Source organism: Aphis gossypii, chromosome 1 (genome assembly GCF_020184175.1).
Source record: "Aphis gossypii isolate Hap1 chromosome 1, ASM2018417v2, whole genome shotgun sequence".
Lineage (NCBI taxonomy): Eukaryota > Metazoa > Arthropoda > Insecta > Hemiptera > Aphididae > Aphis > Aphis gossypii.
In genome coordinates this window covers 26351229-26374849 of record NC_065530.1, presented here as the reverse complement: position 1 = coordinate 26374849, position 23621 = coordinate 26351229, and the positions used below count along the sequence as shown (strand labels likewise).

Genomic DNA, 23621 nt, shown 5'->3' with positions numbered 1-23621 from the left:
TGTATGCGGGACCTACGTTCATTATATAGGTACCTCCTATATAGTATTATGATATATTGCGGACAAGATATTTTCGTAAGTATACTGCATAGATATAAAAAAAAATGATCAAGAAAGATTTTGATTAAACACACCGCGTGAGAAGGTTAAAAAAGCGTTTCGCGTTCCGAAAGAGCTGATTACTTGTTTATAACCATAATACGAAGCATATAGACATGTTATATTATACAGTATATGATATGCAGTTTAAAGTATGCAATATGCATACTATATAGGTACTCTCGTTGCACCAACGAAATTATTAGGTTACTCGATAATACTATTATTGGATATAATTGGTCATCTGCTGAATATAATAGGTACACTGCGTACACTATATTATATACTATATAGAATATCGTGTATTATGTACTTCCACATCATAGATTTTTATTTTCAATGCACCTATTCACAATGTATACATGTATAATATATAACGTGCATGGTATATATTGAGAGTTATTCGAAATTTTAAAATTCTGATTTTTATAATGATTCGTATTATTATTATTTATATTTTTTGAAATACCTAAAACTACCTCAGGCTATCACGGAAGTTAAAAAGAATTATTCGGTACAAAACAAAAATAATATTTGAAACGATTTTATGAACTACAACACGTCGCAATACGTAATAATGAATTGATACGGATTAAAAACGAGTTAAAAATATTATTGTGGTACAACAAAAAGATTCGCTAAATTAAAAACTCTAGGCAAGTTTCAACAAAATGGTCAATTGTTTTTCAAGAATTGCAATCATTAAACCGAAATTGTCTAAAACGCGTAAACTCTCATTTTTTTCCTGTCAAATCCCAATTGCGAATTTCGACGGAAAACAAAGAATATAAGTCCATGTCTATAATAACAGCAATTTCCGAAATCTTTCAAATCATAAAATATATAACATACTATTACTTACATACCTTCAATACTTTCAAAACGAATATAAACATATATATATATATTTACCTAAACAGTAAATGTTGTTCCGTTAGATACTCATAAAAAAGCAAAAAAAAAAACTCCATTGAGTTAAGACATTTTACATTTTACATCACACAGTACGAGGAAACAATTTTTTTCACTAAATCTTGATTAAATAATATTGACGATTCTAGGACGAAAATTAAATATTATGTATAATAACAGTCGAGGTCGTAGATAGATTGGACAATAATTTATTCTTTGGTACATGATAAAAATTATAATAATACGTTTAAAATTTAAATATTATTAATTTATTACTAATCATTACATTCGGAAAACTATTCTGAACGGCTCTCATCGTTTTACTACCTATGTAGTATTAAGATGTTCTTTAGACGTTCTGTTAGACACTCATAAAAAACCCAATACCTATTAAAGATATTTTAAATATTAATTAAATATATAGTATTTAGTAATTTAATAATTTGATAAAAGCGTGACATATTTTTTAACCAAATAGTAAACAAATTGGTATTAAAACTATTATATATTTTGTAATTTAGGTACTATATAATGAACAATAAGCCGATAAAAAAAAAACAACTTCCTTCTTATTACAAGATTTCAATATTTTCAAATTTATCAAGATTAGCTCTATACTCTTATTAAATACACGGTCTTATAATAATTTAGATTTAAGTTTGATCCTCCTTTTTCATCCATATTATCATATTTTATAACGGATAAAGGCGTAAAGCGATAATTTATAATAAAGATAACTATTTTCTTTATTTTTTTTTTCTTAAAATTCTCGACACAGTTTGATTTATGGACAAATAGATTATGGACCTATGTAGAGAGTAGAGACTGGTAGACCGCAACGATGAAACTCATTTGCAGGCGTGCGCGGGATCACTTTTTTTTAAACGTTTCAATAACGTACCTATTTAAATCATACTAAATTAATCAAATACACCAAGAGCCTACAGAAAAAAAAGAAGAAAAAAAAGATACCTATTATTCCATCGAAGTTATTATGATATATTATATATTACGTATTATGACGATGACCTATACACAGCGCAGCTACTGTTGCGCGCGAATACGTGTCGACGTGTTTTGTATGTATGACGTTTATAATATTATATAATATTGTACTCGGTCAGTTTCCGTTCCTGAAGCTTACGACTGGTTTTTATTGATGTTATATTTTTTCGATTTTAACTTGAACTTTTTTTTTTTAGTTTCCATTGGCGCAGTGTGTAACGTTTATTTTACTACATACGTTCAGCAATCGGCGACGGTCAATAAATCCGCGACAAAAATACTATAACGCATATCAATACGTTATTTTGCTTATTATAAATGATAAGCGCACTTGTAAAATGTAATATATATGTATATAGCACGTATGAGTACATACGTTATGTATAAAATAAGGTACGATTGGCGTCGCGTTGTCGTCGTGTGTCTATGAGACCATAAAATATTAAACCATATTTAAATATTTGTGCGTATTAAATACGCACCGCACAGACCTGTAACTCAAAGATTAATTTATAATAATGTATGTTTGCGTGCATATCAAAAACGTATCGATATAATATATTATATCATAGTTGTGTTAAGTACTATATATATGGGGTCGTATTAATATCATAACTGTCATTTCGACGTTGTATTTCGTGCGATTCAATGTGCGTATATCTACTATTATACGACGTTACCCACGCGAGTTCCAAAGCCGTTTTTCATTTAACGCCAAACACGTCGCACGCCGCACGTATTATATATATATGTACGGGCGTTAATGCAATATATTATCGTCGATCTGCAGTATATCCGATCATTATTTCCAGTCAGAAAATATTATATCCGTTCGAACCTCGGTACGCTTATTTTTTTTTTTTTTTACAGGCGCTATAACGCACATAATACGCACGAGACGTATTCGTCAATTTCATCATTCACGATTTAATATTTATTTTATATCTTTTTAGCGACGTTACGCCGTTCGTCCGTCGGAATTAGCGGTTTGGTATTATGTTTATTAGACGAAGAAAAAACACTCGGTCATCAAAACAACACGCCACTTCATGACACGCACCACGCGGTGTACGCGTAGCTTTATGCGTTCAGACCTAAGCAAATAGGTTAGACGAATATGCCTACTCGACACAGTCAGCCCAAAACGATCGAATGTTTTTCGTAATCACCAAATTTCTGGTTCGATTCGTTGTCGTTAATAATTGCTTGTATCCGGATTATAAAATATCATTCACCCCGACTGGCCCGACTTTGCAGACTAATCTCGTCTTTAAAAATGGTACAACATTCAATGATTTTATACGACTCAAGCACATTCACTGTACACTCGAGGACACCCGCGCACTCCATGGGAAGAACGAATATAGGTGGCCTATGCCTCGAATAAAATTAAAAATGTCCATTAACTAATCCAAATAAATTAAACTAATTTTACCTTTCAATTTTGATCCTGTTCCTACAGATGACGAGATTTTGTCCTGTGAATGCGCTAGCGTACAGTACTATAGAATTTATCTATAAAATACCGATTTTTATACACACCCACGCCTAGATTATATAGTTATTACCGAGTGTCGTGATACTTTAGTGAAAAAAATTCAAAGTTATCCTCTATAGACGATAAACACTTTTCTGTTTTAAACAGGTCAAATCCTCAACATAATAACGTAATACACCCCTCCCGCCACCAACGCACACGCATCCGTCCCCCGAAGCGACAATCTTACGCGGGTGTCGGTCAGACTGTCAGAGTCTCGTCTAGAAATATTCGAACGAATAACATTCGTGCAGATTATTATAATCCGTACTATATTCTCGGGTAAGTGCACATTCGGCACGTCATATTTTACCACCCAATAGTCGATAAACCCAAACTTTCACTGTACACGTCCTTTATACGGGAATAATATTATAATATATTATAATAATTTGTAAGTATATAATATAACACTCGTAGATACTACGATGGCATATAGGTAAAACCGTAAAGGTAATAATATAATATGTATGTATATTATACATATTATATTTTTTAAACTTCTATTTATGTAAATAAGTAATTGAGTATATAGGTACTTTGAATATTGATTAGCAAATCCATTTAGTGACTCTTGGATAGCACTGTGTGAAGTTGTACGAAACCGCAATACATGTATTAATAAATGAATACCTACTCCAGCAGTTTGCACGTGTTTTGACGTCTTATTAACAAATATTAACTGACAACGCGCACGAGCCGTTGCGACTGCCTTTATCCGTACAAGAATAATATTATTATCAAGCAATTAATATTTGAACATGTTTAACATGCTAATGAATTTATGATATATATTATATATAATAATATGTATAGTTTCAACCCGAAACCAGGACATAGAAGTTGAACATAAAACACTTCAACTTAATTTTGAGTCCTGACTCCTGATGGTGGCAAACGATATACGAAATTTACACAAAATATTAATAATAAGGAAAAATTAAACAATTAAATTAAATTAAAAAATTGAGCATTCGTATTATCTGAGTAGCCATTAATAATATAGTATTAATATTTTCTACACTTTTATTGAAAACAAAAATCAAACAAACCTTAATTACTCGTCTTCTGTTGATATTAATATTATAAATAGTATCGTATTATTACAATAATAATAATATTCTTTATAAAATTAAACTCTCAGATTGGCAAGGAATAATTCAATAATATTGATCCACTACAACAATTATAATTTTAAAATACGCTTGTCATAGAGTGAATTTCAATTTTTTTTGAAAATTACCTATACTCAAAAGTAATAAGACAATTAACGTGATCAATTAAGTTATTATAAGTTAGCACTAAATACTAATATTCTCACACAAATATTTCAATAATGATTTATTATCATAGCAGTAAACATGAAGAATGTGTCTCGTGTCTAAAAGTCGTTCTCTCCAACGGCTCGGAGCACGGATGACTTATTAACACGGATGATATTACAATTCGCATAAAAATACATATTTACTCCAAATGACCATTTCTAACCGGTTTCCACGAGCATTGCAGCATATGAAGTATACGTATCAATTATTATTATTGAACGTACTGATTTTTATTTTTAAAATGTGCGATCACCCTATAGAGTCTAGACTTCACCACACCCAGTTCGTACTTACCCTGCCCATTGCAATCACAAATGGCCATTGCGTGCGCGTGCTTCCTTCCGTGATGATCTTCGCGGATGTGAACCCGAGCACCGTATCCACCACCTTTTGGCATGGATATCCGGGACTGCGCTTTTATCCGCATAGTGCTGTCATTGTTGTTGTGCATGACCCGTTTTTCGGCCTCGTGATTGGAACACTGCACGCCAGCCACTATCACTGCGGCCAGTACCTGTGTAATAAAAATTCATGGGAAGAGACTTTAACAACCGTCAAATAACACGACGAAACGCCCACGCCGCGCTAAACGACGAAAACGCGTCGTCATTAAATTAGTGTACATTTTTGATTTGATTTTTAAGCCTAGTATATTTTATAAGTTTTCTAAATCTCACTCAATTTACACTATACACATACCTATTATGTATATTATATTAAACTGACAGTGCTCTTACTGTTAAAATATCGATTTTGAGTCGTTTTTGTCTGTTCGACAGCTTTTATATTATTAAATACAAGCATACAACATAATATAATAGTAATGCTAGTAATAACTATATAGTTAGTGTTCACCTAAACAAGCCATAAGATATTCAAATTTATTTTTCGGTAAAACATAGCGACCTATTCAACACGTTATTGGCCGGTGAAAACGTTTTATTTGACTACTTTGACCCAGAGAACCGGTTGATCATTTTCTGAGATCATTAATATTATACCTTCTATCCAATAATGACTGTCTTCGTTTCCTTGAACATATTTACAAACAAATAAATACGTTTTTTGTGTACACATTGTTTTTAACTTTTTTTTTAATAATACGTATAAAAACTAAAATATGGCTTAATAATTATATTTTACTGATTTTCTATTTTCGTTTAAAAGAAAAATAATTAAAACGAAAGTATTTTTTGATGATGCGTAGACGTATTAATAATTAAAAATAAATATGAAAATTAAAATTTAATAACTTAATTTATGATTATATTAATTAAAAATATATAGGTAAGTATGATAAAAAAAAAAAAACATTAAAAAAAAAAAAATGCAATAATACCTATAAATAAATAATAATGAAGTTTAAACTTAAAACAAATGATGGCATTAATTTAAAGAGCATATTTTTTTAAATTAATGTAGAATTCCACGAAATTTGACATCTATTTTGTACATATTACACATTTAGACCATAGTAAATCTCTATTACCTATCCTTATGTTTATGTATAACAGAAATATTCATCTAACAATTTTATTTAAGATACCATTATCGATTTATATTTACCGCAAAAATGAATCACGCTTAAACGATTGATCTATTACAGGTTTGACACTTTCACTAAAACGAATTTTCATAATTATTAAATTAGTTTAACATTAATCTAGCCTAACTTCGTGGTCATTACGAAAATATAACATTATTCAACATAAATAAAAGTACTCTTGTAGACATTTATAACAGAGTATATTATTAAACCTCAACACAACGGTTTATTATTTAATTTTAAATCAAAGGAATACACATAACTCATTCCCATACCTTACACATTGTAGTTTTTACTGTTATACACAGATTATAAATTATAGAATTCTAAACGAGATACAGTTTTCACGACTAGCGAAATAGTATACCTACACAAACACACTAAACACGGATCGGAGTTTAGAGGTCGTGGCCATTCGTTCAAAATAAATTCGATTAGCAACGACACTATAATATGATGACGCATCGGATGAATTTCGCGTCCTTGTAAAAAAAAATAAAAATCGATCTCAATAGTAATAGTATAATATCGTATCAGTGGCGGAAAAATATAAAAATGGAAATCACCCATAATAGATGTCATATTTTACATTCCGTTTCGTCTGTCGTCTTCGTCCGAACGATTGACCGGCCGACCAAGTTTCTATAGAGTTTACGGTGAGAGTCCCCCAGCAGTGTGTCGGGTTTGACAAATGAATTTTTACGTGCGATATTGTCCATTTGTATCATTGTGCCATCTGTCACAGACGGAATATAAACGCGAAGAGCTGCAGGAAAACCGACGAAGATGAGACGGCGGCGGCGGCGGAAAAAATAGAAAGTGGTACTCAATGATATTTTCACACACCAATACGGTATAGCCCCAATTAATAATTAACTATATATCTATAACAATACGCGTAGAATACACACACACGCGCATTACACATATTATATATTATAGGTATATATGGATATAATATAATTTACAGACCACGATGGACTTTTCATTGCGGTCCCCGCACCCATTGTCAGCATCCGGTTCTTCTCTAATGATAATAATATTAAATATAAACCCACTGATTATATATATATATAATATTATGTGTGTGTGTGTATAGGTCCGTCCAAAGCACCCGTTCGTATCCAATTCAATTAACTGTTTTTTTTTTTTGCATGCCACAATGTCACGACGACGTACCAGACATAAATAGTAGCTGACAACTTGTAATCAATTCGAACGGTTTTATATTCGTTTTAATGTGTGTGTGTGTGTGTGTTATACGCTAAACACTCTCGCGCCAGCCTCGGCGATAGGGTTTAATAGAGAACCGGGTACGACTATTATTATTATAATTTATAATATATTATCATTCGGTGTCCAATCAACTCAATTCTCTGCCTCTTAATAACACCTCGCTTAACGTATGTCATATATATATGTGTATAATATTCGTACCTATGTATATTACACAAATAGTTCGTTTTATTGACCCAACACCACTATACGTATAGGTACCTATATATTTGCGATCTGTCTTCTTATCGCATGTCCACGCTGACAGCGAAGTGTGAGTTTCTATATATAGATTTTGAAAACTTATAACGATCTGTAGTTATATATAATAATATATTGTCGATGACGTTTGCCCTACATATAACATGTATGATATCAAATGTCGACAAAAGTGTAATTAATCTGTTATTTAACTCGTTAGAAAATCTTGACTTTAAAACGTGATATCCAAATGAAAGTTCAATGATACAGAATTATTTTACTTTGATTTAAAATAATATCGCTATAATATACTTCTACAGTAAAAATAATATTATTGACTAATCGTTTTAGACATAACATCTATAATCTATATATTTTATGTTTATTGTGAATTAATACATCACTAAATATTCGCCCATATTTTTTGAACAAATATATTATAATTATTTGTATAGAAGTAAAACAAAAATAAAATTTGCAGTGCCGCGGATACCTCACCCTCAAAATCCCAAAAGAAGAACTTCAACACTTCAATTACCCTTTCCACAGCCTTAGAATTGATGATCAGAATAAAAATAACAATATTGATTTGTTTTTGTTGCATAATTATCTAATGTCGACATGCAGTGTGATCAACGATAAAAATAATACAAAACTGATTGAATTTGGTTGTTAGTTTTTTTTTTTACTAATTATTACACTAGGTTTTGAAAAAATCAAATTTTTAACCTTTTTTTCTAGTACCTACTTACATTCACAATAATGAATGTTTCTAACTGTATTCCCCCCATTTTAAGATTCTATTTGAATAAATTTTTTTTTTAAATACTATTTTAACATAGTGTTATTGTTTTATCTTAAAAATTGAATTATTAAGTGAGTTGATGATTCACAATTTATTGATACATCATACATGCTATATGTATTTATCAGATTTTAACAACCTACCTCTTTACAAATATTCATATATTTATTCTATTATATATGATTATTTGTTGAAATAATAATTCACTCTCAACCAGTCAATTTTAAGATAAAAATGTAATACGTATACGTCAAAGTTGTACAAAAATTATGTTACTTAATTTTGATATCAAAAGGAGAGGTTGAAATCAAAATACTGTGTCTGTTTATACGCGAGAATAATAAAATTCAAAGGAATTCATGTTCATGCGCTTAAAATATTTTGTATTATTATTATCATTGAATACATTGCAAAACCTATAAAGAATCCAAATCCCCATTAGTGAATACGCCGTTGAACTGTTAGTAAATTTCACTCTTTAGTCTATTTTTCTTTTCAAAGTATTTCAATTAAATTATTATATTAAAATTTTGTAAAAAGAAAATAATGATAATAATATACATAACATTTAAAGTTTAAACTGATATATAATTAGGAAAAAATAGGAAAAAAGTTTTACAGGTTTTTTAGTATCCAATAATAATAAGTTAATCAAATTAATAATAATAGATCGTCAAATGAACTAAATTGTAAGTAATGAAATTCGTTTTTTATTTTCTATAGATTTCAATACGTATTTTCTACATTACTATATAAATATTCAAATAACTAAATAAGTTTAGGTTTCCATTTCGTAAAATTTTATCCAAAATATTATTGAGTAAATACGCGAAGTATAGAGAAACCGCGGTTCCATTTCAATAATTGGATGCAAACATATTGTACGCTTCACAAAACAGATAATAATACGATGTGAATATGACTACTACACTGTACATTTAAAAATATTCAAACATATTGAAATCATTTTCAAAATTGTTGCTACTTTATGATCAATGATTTAATGATAATAATTTCTGCTTGAAAGCAATTGAAATGTTTATTTTTTTATTTATTATTTTTAAACAGATGTGTTCTCTATTATATTATAGAGACTGAAGTACGATCTAGACATCAGGTCTATAAGATAAAAAAAAATTGTACTATAATAATCAACAGTGATGAAATTTTTACTCGTACGCTCGTTTAATAATAATTAATATTTTAATGTCATCTTCGGAGTTCTTCCGCTTATTACACTCCTCCCGCAAGATAATTGACATTTTTACGTAGGTAGATAGTTTGAATACTAGTGAAAGTAATTTAGATCATATTTTATAATTCATATTCGTCTGTGTATGTGTGTTTATAATATATTATGTATTTTTCTCCACGTGAAAAACGGTACGACAAATTTCGCTGATTATAACTGTGATTATTATTATTATTGTTATTATTATTATTATTACTATTATTATTAGGTATTTACCATTATTATAAACTGTATATTTTAGCAGTATCGTGCGATATGAAATAATTTCTACAAAACAAACGAAAGAGAAAACTATAGTTCATAAATAGTACAAGTATAAATGTATAATAATTATATGACTGTTGCTGAACATTTGAACGTATATTACTATATGAAGACATATAGTAAGTTGGTGTAAAACTGTATAGTACATGCACACTGCACATCTTATAATATTAAGTGTTATATATTTTATTATTGTTATTACTTAATCTATATTTTTTGAGATACAATTTTGAAAGTTTTTTAATCAGCTAAATAGCAACAACATTGCTATAATTTATCCCTAGTTGTTTTGATTTACCTAAATTAAAAATTAAAATATAATTTATAGTTTGATTTTTTTTCTCAATATAAGATATGTATACACACATTACACATTTTGAATGTTTAATTTTAAAATTATACCAAATACACATACATTTTTAGTATTTTATATGTTAAATACTCACGTTTAACAGTGTGATTTCTTTTTAAACTTTTAACGCATTCATTATCATTTTTTGTAAACAAAATTAAAATAACTGAAATGACTTATTAAGTTTCAAAAATACTTATGTATTCTTTAACATATTCTACAACACTACGTCACTGCATCACTATAATTAAAACCATACAAATATACTCATAATGAAAAATAGCATAAAATCATATAATTTTTACAAACATACCTATGTGATTATTGATAAAGTAATAAAAATACAAAAAAAGTAGGTACTGACATAATGAGTAGGTACCTAAAAGGGTTCAAAATTGTGATATATTATGTATATTTAATATGCTAATCCTAATATTATATAGAATACATCATAGTGTCTCTATACGCAATGACAAATAGCTAATCACAGCCGTGAATCGTATACGGAACGTGAATTCATGCTGCGTAAAGCGTGAAACAGACGGAGAAAACTAAGTACCTATCTATAGTTTGTATCCACTTAAAATATTAAAATATTATAGTAGGTATTTACATTTTTTTTTTTTATCGTATTGTGTTACGTAGCAAAATATATTTTTTTTTGATATCCTATCTGGCTTATATCATGATCATGATCTAAACTAAATATTGTCTATTTCTCAAACAAATTTTATTCTAAATTCTATTTTTCATACTTTTTTATTTTTACAGTATACCTAAATAATTTTTTCCGCCGTGTGGTAGATATGGCACCTATATGCCATACATCTCCTGGTATCTAAGCCCAGAACAAATTCATAATTACGTCACTTTAGAGTCTATACTCTATAGTAATATACATGTATAGTGTATACCTACATGTTTTATAGTGTTTAATATGATGAAATTTAATATCATATACGTTTACTCAAACAATGGAGTCTAGAATTTTGACGTTTGTCTATTTTTCATTAAAATAATTTATATCGCTGCTAAAAATAATGGCCACCGATAAGCGTGAAAATACTAGGTGTCTAGGTTCGTAATTAATTGGCAACTATTCAATATCCATTGTCACTGTTTATATGGTACGATTTTTTTACTATTATATTATTTATATTAATAAAAATAAAAAAATCCTCGCTGCATTTACAATAAACCAGCGATAAATTAAATAATACACAACATCATATATGTTATACACAGTTTCTGTACCCCATAATGATTTTATCTAAGCATAAATAATGCTGTTATTTTATGCTATTGTGTATAAATTATATTATATACTGTAGTGTATAAAAGTTTATAAAAAAAAAAAAAATGAATTAAGTCAGGAGTGCATTGTACGTCTTAATTAATCACAAAAAATAAATAAAATTATTGCGAGTAGAATCTAAAAAGGGGCCATAACTGATACACAACATACTTTTTATTCAAATTTAGAAACATTAAATTCAATCCACTTGTCAATACGATACCTTCATATAACATGTTTTAATGTTAATATTATAAACTTTTATCGGTGTGCTTAATTCTTGTTCTCAAATAACACTTAATTAGTCTGTGTAATATAATGTAATAATATATTATAAAATATAATTACTGAAATATATATATATTTTTTTTTAAATAATCAATCTCCTCGCGTGAAAAGTTCCAAATACACCATTGCTCGCGTGGTATAGAAAGCCAATGCCGTGTACGAACAAATAACAATATTATTATTTTCGAAATACGTATGAAATATGAATCGAAACAATAATATCGTAAAACCAATATTATGTTATACAAGTATACGCTGCAATATGCGTGTATAACACAATGGAATTGTAAGTATAATATAATATTATAATACGGTCGTTTTATATGTAGATATAACATCAAATAATATGTGGGTACTTATTAATTTGCGTTCGACTTTCTATTTCAATCGGAGTTAGAACGACGACAAGAATAGTGGAATCGTATACGCATTTTATTCTCTGTTTATATTATTATTATTATGTGTTATCTGTTTTCAATAGGTACGCAATATATCTTTACATAATAATATATTAATTTATGTATCATATTATTAACAATATGCCCGCCGCGGATACGTGATGGCGGGAGTTCTTGTTTTCCCCAAAACCATCGAACTTTATTCAATCGATTCAGAGAGTACAATGACTAATATAGTAATAATTATTATTTTAATGAAAGTAGTCAATAATATCAATGAAAGACATCACAATATTACATAGTACCACATGCGGACAGACCAACATATTATAAATACGCCCGACCGTTTAGTAGTGTTGTACACGAGTATAGAATAATAATATTATAATTAATATAAATCGTAACGTAAATAGTATTCAAATGTTATTGTAATACTTGCTCGAATCACATACGTATAAATGTTTACGACCCATCATCTGTTAACGCTGCAATATAGGTATACCGACTACCGGGCTTACAATATAATATATATATATATATTATAGCGTATATACAACGTCGGTTTCGTTCCGATCGAATATTTTCCTATACCAAACGTTCGTCACAATAGCCTAGCGCAGTACGACTGTTGTGTACGATGATTGCAGTCTCGGAAGCGGATGCTTCAACACAATCTGTGTACCTACATAGTATATTATTGTACATTATACAGTGCTCGTGGAACCATAAATACGATACATAATAGAATATAGACAATATAATAATATATATATATATAGGTATATATCGTGTGCGTATTGCGTACATCGACGAAATATATTCGTGTGTCGTATATGTGTACGCGGGCGGATGTGTTGTGCAGTACGCGTGGCCGAATAAAGAAGAGCGGCTCTCAAAATCGTGTCGGTGTATAATCTCAAGACGGTAATAATAATAATAATAATAATACTAATATACGGGTACAAAATGTTGTATTGTAAATTTGTGCTACATCGTATAAATCTATATAAAAGCAAAACCATTTCACCTAAAGCGATTTTTCACGTGTTTTACGCGTCTTTACAATATACGGTTTATAGCGTCTGTGCGTAAACGTTTTCTATAATATATACGAGTCCAAATTGGTTTAACACAAATATAAAAAAATTAATAATTTATTATCATCGTATTATTGCGTTTACGTTCGTCGCCGGATCGGCAGCGTTGAATATTATAAAGATACATATTTTTTTGTCGAAAATACAAAATTTTGCACGACATTGCCAGTGCTTTAAATACTGAAATACTTTAAACGCTTTAATTAAAAAAAAATTATCCCATTTGATTTTGTGATTGATGTAGTATGCTTTAATAAAAAAAAAAAACACTCATTTATAAGGAACCACTTGTATTATAAACTTTCAATCTTTTGGTTTACAAATAAAAATTTAATTATACATAAATTGATAAAAACCAGAAAAAAATTGAAAGATTTTAATGTCTATGAAATACTAATATACACGTATTTCGTGCAAATGTCAAGTCTCCGTGGATATTTATTATTATTACTGCTCAAGATGTGATAATTAACATACCAACAATTTATAGTTCATCATCATTCCTTTCGAAATCTGAAATACATTATGTATGTAATTAAATCTTACTTAAAAACTTGATTATAATGGTATAGCATTATTAAATTTATACACGTTGTTATTTGTATTTCTCAAATACCAATAAAAAATTATATAAGTAGGCATATTATATTTTATTATTCATACCAATTTTCTTATTGTAATTTGCGAGTATTAGACTGTAGACTGAGCACTATAATACTAAATATATATAGCATATAATATTATATTATCATAAATCACAATAGCATAGTATTATTTACCTACCTATAATATTTTTTAATACACAAATATACACTTGCCTTTTATTTCAAAACTACGTGCGATTATTCATTCGTCAACATTTGTAACACTAACACCCTACAATAGGACATAATATGTGACTTAGGTACCGTTTTTTTTTGTTAAAATAAACTTTGTTTGACAACTATTTTCAATAAAATTAGACTATGTTATTTATAAGTTGTTTATTTAATTTATTTATCACTTGCGAATACGAACACATAGTATACCTACACGCAAACACTGTGATCCTTACTAACCTTACTGTATACCTATACATCATCATTAGAGTCTAAGAATTAAAGTTAATTTTGCTAATAAGTATAATAACGGTAATTTAATTCACAGGGCCATATATTCAATTTGAAAAACACGCAATATAAGAATTACGGAAAACTGCGAATGCCAAACATTCGTAAACTGCACTATAATGACTATAATGAATCTATTATACAATGACCATTTTCCATTACGTCGATGTTGCAGGCTTTATATTTGCGTGATCTGCAGCTCGCTGTGTATATTATCGATGTCTATTTATTCTGCAGTCTATAATATGCAATATCGGTAGCTGTCAGAGCTGTAAAACAATTCAAGTGATATACCTATCATATTTATTGATTAATGATTATATATAGATACGGTTCATTATTGCCAAAAACATGTATAACGTATAGATATAAGATTAAAAAAAAAAATACAAACGTCAAACAAAGAGTTTGAGCAACAGCACCTTGATCAATGTGTCTGAACTCGATTTAAATTTAGCATAATAATATTATATATTATATAAGTGCGATACAAACTCACGCGAATTTAAACGTCCAATTTTTTTTTTTTTTTTTTTTTAAATAAATAAAAAATACGATATTCGATCAATTTCCATTATGATAGATATATAATATTTTCGTCTAATGCGCGATTACGTTTCATGGTGTATGACGATTATTGACAGCGATAGTCGCCCTTTGACAATTATAAATAAATGCAATTTAATCGTTTTGCGCCGCGGCCCCGATCGAAATCGATCACCTACGGATGTTGGCAATTTTCAGAAATTCCGGCTATTACATAAACTTGTCTGCGCAGAATCGAACAATGTTCTGTGAAAGTCTAGATTGCTTTCTAGATTGTTTCCCAATTAAATTAGTATAGTAAAACTATTTTTGAAGACAAACCGCGGCGCGAGGTGGCGATGTCGACGGTCACGCGTTACGGTACCTACTGATGACTGCATTTATATCTCATCGACCGTTGTCCGATATTAAGTCATCGATCATCGCCCACAAATAATATATTGTTGATGGTTTCCGTTTTGCGTTTAAAAACCGCAATACAATTTAAAAAATCACCTTCGCACATCGCATCGTCCCAATGCCAATATAGTAATAAAAAAATACTCTTAATAGTTTTACGATATTTAGAGATAATTGCAAACACTATTGTTGGTCGCTTATTGATTCATGATTACACACTCACGTTTGACGGATGTTGGAACTTTGTAATTTTAGAGTATAGCCAGTATGGGCTATAGGGTAATCGCAAATATCGGATAATAATATTAATTAATAATAAATTATGGCACGAGGTTTTCGTTAATAAATGTCAGTACGTCACAATCAGGAGAATAGAATCCAAATGTTACATTCTAGATCTCGATTTTCGTGAACAAAGGATGCCGTATAATTGTATAAACATCTATTATAGGAACAATCAAAAGAACATATTAAATAGTTCGGCTGCAGACTGTTGAAAAATTTACTACTAATATAATATGATTCAGTTAATACATTTTATATTTTAGTTTAAAGAACATTGCCACACAACGATAAAAACAATTATAGAATAATATTATGGATACATCAAACTATCGGAAAATATACATAACTAACGATAAGTTAATTGAAATTTTGTATTATTTCATTAACTAAGTATATAATTTTAGGCATGGCTATATTTTACTTCTGTTTAATGTATAAGATTAATTCATTTTAAATCGCTCTAAAATGCAAAACATATATTTTAATTTTTAATATATATTTTTATTATGTACATTAATGTATGGTTAATTACCCATGGTAACTGTATTTTTAGGTGTGACTCTCAAGATAAAACGCAAATTGAAATCTGAACTAGAAAGTTGATCAAAGTATAGAATGATCAATCATTTTAATTAAAAACATTTAATAATTATTAAACTCTCGCTAATTTATGACTAACACGAAATAATAGCTTACGAGTATGTTATTACTTTGTATATTTAAAAGTCCACACTATTTATTTTCAACTACCTATAATCATACAACTTGTAATATAGGTACTCGTATTATATTTATCTATATCGTTGTACGTTTATATCGTTTAATATATTTTAAATGAGCACAACTTATCGAATTAATAAATGTTTATAGATTCTGTTTGATTGTAATTAATAAATATATACTAATACAATAATTTTTGCTTCATTAAGTTTGATGGGTACATTTACCTATTGAATGTATTTTTTTTTTAAAGAAAAATAAGCCATACATTTAGAATATTTATATGTGCTAATATTATTTTTGTTTAACATATTTAAATAATAATACATAACTGATCTGTGATAAATCTGAATATTATATCAATCTGAAATAAAAAATAATAAAATATTGACCGGTTTTCATCGATATTGGTAATATAATCATTATTATTTATTTAATAAAAAGTTTTAAATTGTTTAAATTACTTATATTCAATATTCATAATATTATGTATATAGTATATTATACGTACATAAAATTAACATAATAATAAATGAAAATAAATAGATTTGTTATTTTGATCGTTAAACATAGGTAATAAAATTATACTAGACGAAAAAACTCAAATTTATCTTGGTGTGAAAATATCATAACTGTTAATAAAACTATTAATTTTTGTCGAATTCGTGATTAACATGAATTGCTAGGCGCCGGTACCTACCTACAATATTTTAATAGCTTTTATTGTGTAGATACTCTACTTACCTGTATTACTGATAATTAGTGATTAAACTATAACGCTTGCACGGAACTATGAAAGTCCAGAGGAGTAAAACTGATTGAATACTAGCTGTAAGGTTCGCTCATTGTTTCAAAACTACTTTTCTTTTTCGAATGAATAATGATTATAATAAAAAGCAACGATAAACATAATAATGTGCAAAATTCAAGAAATACGTCCGAGTTCGAGTGCGTGTATAATATATCTAAAAAGATGGCAATCTATAATACAATGTTTGCAATTTGCGAAGAGGCACTCCTGCGATTAGGGTCGATGGTCGACGGAATGGTCATACATCGTGTGTACACGGTGCACGGAGAGACAAGATAATAAACATAATTACGTGTTATTAGGATTTCTTTTAAGTAGTCATTTAAACCGATCGAGCCTCCCCCCGTGTAACGGGAAGTAGATGAGGGGGGAGATTGATTTGTGCGCGATTGACAGCTCGGCCGAGTCGGATACCTATGGTCGACGCACACACACACACACACATATTATATATATAATATGAACATATCGTGTAAATAATACGCATAATAGTATAGCGAACTCGATCGACTGTAATTTATTTAAATGAGAAGTTTGTTTTCTTATAGATACATGACATCGTACAATATATTCACGCGTGCACTTGAAAATTATGGTGGTTATTTTTCAACGCAGGACTATTTATAAAGAAGAATACTATGAAAATATTTCGAAATCGATTGAAAACTCTGCTGCACTGACGTATGTAAGAGATAGATATAGGTACCATTAAAATAATATAATTTAGATATTAGATATCAGACATAGGTAGTAACTAGGTAAGTACGCTTTAATAGTATAAAAATCATCGAGATAGTATCCTCCAAACAAAACGTCCTGCACGTTATTTGATCACGCCGTTAATAGTAATAGTAGTAATAATATTTATTATCGTAATTATGTCGTCGATAAAAGAAGAGAATAATCGCAAATCACGATTGGCGCCGGAAGGATTTAAGGGAAAAAAACGCACGCACACGTCTTTTGTACAATCCCACATGCTTACAATCCACGTGCCGAATTAAAAGTAATAACAACAACAATAATAATAATAAATAATAAATAATAATAATAATAATATAGTTGTAACAATCAACGATCCATCCATTAAATATAGAAAATATTTATCACGACGTTTCACCTGATTGTTGTGACGAAGATGTGGGTTTTAAAACACTCGTTAGTGGTATTTTTTTTTTTTTTTAATAATTATTGTTATAATATAATATAATAATGGTATACAAATATTCCGAGTAATAATAATAAGTTTAGTTAACCGGCGAATAGGACTCGTAATACCTGTGGAACTACGTTTCGATTGTGTATTCGTTTTTATAATATAATATATAGTATATAAGCACTTTAATCAGTATAGAAAACGATTAGGAACAACGATCGAACGGGTTTATTGTTGTGTACGGCTTAAACGAGCATCGAAAATATTGTACATTATTATATGTTTGCTTATAGTAATCCTTTTTAAACTTTTCAGTTTTATTTTTATTTTTTTTACAAGTCAAAGCAAACGCAAACAGTGGAGAAAGGCGTCGATCGTCCGCAATGGCGATTGCTCATTACGCAGTTTGATTTAAACCGTCAACAACTTTTTTATCCGTTGGAAAATTTCTAATACCAGATAAGCCGTTAAGAGTCATAATTCAAACTCTCGAATTCGCTGGTATTGTATATAAGTACCTACTGCTCGCTATACTAACCATATATTATTTATAATTATAAACAACACCAACGTTTTACATATCACAATATGTGATAATAATATGTATTCATATACGAGTATATACTATATATATTAATATAAATATATTGTGTGATAATTGCGAGTACAGTAATCATTCACTGATTAAACTACCTTAATTTAAAAGTAAAATATATTATTTATTATTGATTATTGCTTAACAAAACACCTATATACAGCATCAATTTAGAAGATTGGAACTGTAGCCTTATAGTGGTTAAAAACTTTAAATGTTACTTCAATAAAATGATAAACAAAACGTTATAATAATCTGAATACGCGTTTAAAGTTTTCACTTCAATTTATTTACTATTCATAATTAATATTTGTTAATGCTTAAACTTTATAAAGAATCTTATGTAGTATGCATAATATTATCTTATATTTATTTCACGAAAATATTTTTAAAAAAATTTTGATTTCAATTTATATACTATTATTTATTTATAAGACCTATGATTAAATATTATATTGTTCATTTGTATAATTAAGGTAGAATATTTAACACACTAAACATAAAACCCAGTGTTCTAATTTTATAAGTACCTATTAAAGTTTTATTTTATGGTTAACAAAATAATGTATATCAATATAGCAACGTACATATATGTACCACCTTATTATTACACATGTGTGTACATCATTATAAATAAAAACAAATCAACATTTCTACAGGTTTCAATACTTAGACTTTAACGACTGCAGGTTCGTTTTACGACTAGTGTTGTGCATATTATACAGTGCCGTTTTTATTTTTATTTTCCATTTAACGATATGAATCGAATTTTTGGAACCGTTTAGTATCTGACAGCCGCATAGGATGTACGGTTGGATGATATCCGGCAGAAATTTTTCGATTCGACCGCAGGCAGTCTCGGACATTGGAAAGCATTATTATTTTTGTATACGGTGAAATTAAAAGCAAAACACAAAAAAATGTGAAAAATAACTCCCGCGGATCGATTATCGGATTTTCATGGTAGCTAACGCGTTTTTAATATGGATGAAATTGAAAAATTATATCTATCGGAAGCTAACTATTTAAATGGATTAAACTCCCGGAAAGTATTAGCTGATAAGTACCATTAATAATATTTGCGATTTTACAAATTCACTTATACTATTGTACTTATACATCTGTACTCTCAAATTATGAAATTTTAAATAAATTATTTATAAAAAATATTCTCTACACATTAAATTATAACACCTTGGATTGGATATTCGCATCATTAAATTATATGGCAACTAGCGTGAGTATAACAAGAAAGAAGATAGTTTCCATCTGAATTATATAATTACTATATACACCCAATAATTTGTTAAAATATTGTTTTAAATTCTCTTTAAGTTATTAAAATTTATATATATTGAGGTTAATTAATTTTTATATGGCTGTTTATCATATTATTTGGTCGCATACACCATTACACCAATGAGTTTAAAATCTAATTCATATACGTCTACTTAAGATATTATACAATATACATAGATTATAACTCAATTCATAACTTATCATTATTACTTATTATATTCCAAAAATCTAAAAAAAAAATTGTTTTTTTTAGCTAAAATGTCCTTAATTACTTGTGAATTACATAATTTATATTAAACATTCTTATCTTCGTGCTCAATAATCTAAAGAAGGGTTCTGAATATATATAGATCTATAGGAAGACGTTAAATTAATCTAAAAAACAATAAAACTAAAATCAGAAAATTAATAAATACCTATTGTAGTACGTTGTAACTCGTAAGTAATAAGTAAAGAATACATTTTTGAAAAAATAGAAATAATTATTATACCTGTTCAATAATATTATTCGGCCATAATAAAAGGAGTCAGTATAAATATTCTGATTTTATGAAAATAAATAACTTAAACACTTTATACTTTAAATTCATTTTTATAATTTTATAATTCTTATATTAATTATTTAAAATAACGATTCGTTTTCAGTTTAGTGTAACAGTAACACGGCGAAGAAATGAGGACAACTATAGAAAAATACGTCGTTTGAACGTCTTATCAACTACATTCACTCGACTAAAAAAATGATTTCTTCAATTCATAAATAAAATAAAATAATTTTTTTATCTTTATAACATTATGTATCATGAGATATTTATTCTATGACTAAGAGTACATCACGAAAACAAAATCTAAAAATCTATAAAAAAAATATATTTAAATATTTTGAAAGATTCTATATTATAGGTAGGGTAGGTACATTTCAAATAAAATATGTATACGTTTAAAAATAATGTAAACAGATATATTATTTCACTTTTATAATAGGTACAAAACACAAAAACTAAGATAAAATTGTATCAGTTTACTCAGACAGGATATACCTAAGTACTATGAACATTATTGAGTAAAAATTCACGACTTTTTTAAAAATATATGATATTGTGTTTGTTTTTTTTTTTATGAGGTTCTAACTTATAATTATTTTATCTCGACAATTATAATACAAATAAAATATTATAGATAAACAGAAAGCAAAAAAGTAAATAAATGAAACGTGTAAAGCTCATAATATTACATTTTTAATGTAAAATTAAGGATAATAATATACTTTAATATAGTTATATTATTGTATTAAAAAGCATTAATAAGAGAAAAGTTAATAAGAAAAAAGTGTTCTTTAATCGAGTTTTATGATGTAAAAAGATGGATTAAGCATGATATTATTAAAATGTTTTAACATATATTAATATATTATATTCATACTAATATAAACGGTATATACTTATTTTTTTATAATTTTTTTTATATTTGAATATAGTTGGACATTTTTTAATACTTGGGATACAACTTTGGCTTCAAACGTTACAATAAATGAAACATAAATTATTTAAATTTAAATCCTAATAATAATATGATTTATAGTAATTTATAGTCATTTATGATATACCTCCTGCTATAGTAACAGATTTGTTTCTTATATTTTATCGTAAAAAAATGTTTGTAAGTAATAAATATGTATATAATAATGTTAACTCACCACAAAACTCATGATTTGCTGAAGTTTTGACACATTCACAATCATCTCGTAACGTGCACACGGACTATATATAGGTAACCTATAAATTTCTAAATCTTTTATTTGCCACAATATGTTTATTGTTTACCAACACTTGCAGCTTAATTAACAGATAAATACGCGTGTGATAAACTTCAATAAATATGTTGATTATGATTATTGTTGTAAAAAATACTAATAAACGAACAAATAAAAATTATTATAACGTTAAAACCGAAAACAAACTAAACTGATAATATATTTAAACACGACTAACAATAATATTTATACGTTTATGGAAACCGATCGACAGAGTCCAGAATTCAACAGCGGTCATGGTTGGGCAGCCGACCCGCCAAGTGCGTGAATGGACACCTCGTGGACCGCGGAGACTGCATCGGATAACAACTGGTGCATCGTCGGTGGAGGAGGAGATGGTTGTGGTGGCGGACTAAGGCGCTTCGCATCTTGTGGTAACACTCCTATCTATAATATATAGTGTATAGACATACCGATAAATAAATTAGCCCACTTTTATACGACGTATTGTACATTTCATCTGTAAACGTAAATGGTCGCTGATATGACATGCGTACATCAAGAGAGTTTCATGAGTTAGCGTATTTTATTATAATATTATACAAATTTTAAAGAGTTGTTAAATGTATTTATATATTGGTAATTGGTGTACAGATATTGTTTGCATATACATTAGGAATCCTGCACATTGATTTACAAAAATAACTCAAGCACGTGATGATGATAAATAATTATAATTTTTATTTATTGCTGTTATATGAATATCTGACCGATAGAGAATATTACGTGAAAGAGAAATACACTTTTATTTTTTTTTAGTTTTAAATGGGATAGTTCTTTAGTTAGAGCTTAGAATGATATTGTTATGACAATTATATACGAAAACAATACTCCACGCACGCTCGCTCTCACACTATACATGGTTGAATTCTTTATAAATACATAAAATCGTTTAAAAATGACTATACAAACTTTGTTCATTTAAATATTTAAGATGTTAGGTAACAACAAGTTTTTGAACAAATTGAGGCTTTTATAAGAATTGTACAAATTATGTTTTTTTTTTCATGTACTTTTATCTGTAAACAGGTATTTGGTATTAAATTTAAACTGAATTTTTGATCTTACAAATAGTCTCTCTAAGTATACAGGTATTTTTTTATACACTCTGTAATAATACAATAAGTAAATTAATTAGTTGATGATAGTTGATACACATTGTATCAACTAATTATAAAGACGTTTTTTACAGTTGATACATCAAATAATTTATATAATTATACATTTTTTGTTATTTA

The 23621-nt window shown here is 28.2% G+C and overlaps 1 protein-coding gene across 1 annotated transcript in view; it reads right to left on the bottom strand.

Annotated features, from left to right (window-relative positions):
* Positions 1–23621, bottom strand: part of LOC114127488 (uncharacterized) — a 40388-nt gene that overhangs the window by 11149 nt on the left and 5618 nt on the right. The window contains exons 3-4 of the mRNA XM_050197759.1: positions 22267–22770; positions 5173–5392 (exon numbers count right to left, since the gene is read on the bottom strand). Of these exons, the coding sequence (XP_050053716.1) occupies positions 5173–5392; positions 22267–22311 (265 nt within the window). The 5' untranslated portion in view covers positions 22312–22770. The remainder of the gene's footprint in view (positions 1–5172; positions 5393–22266; positions 22771–23621) is intronic.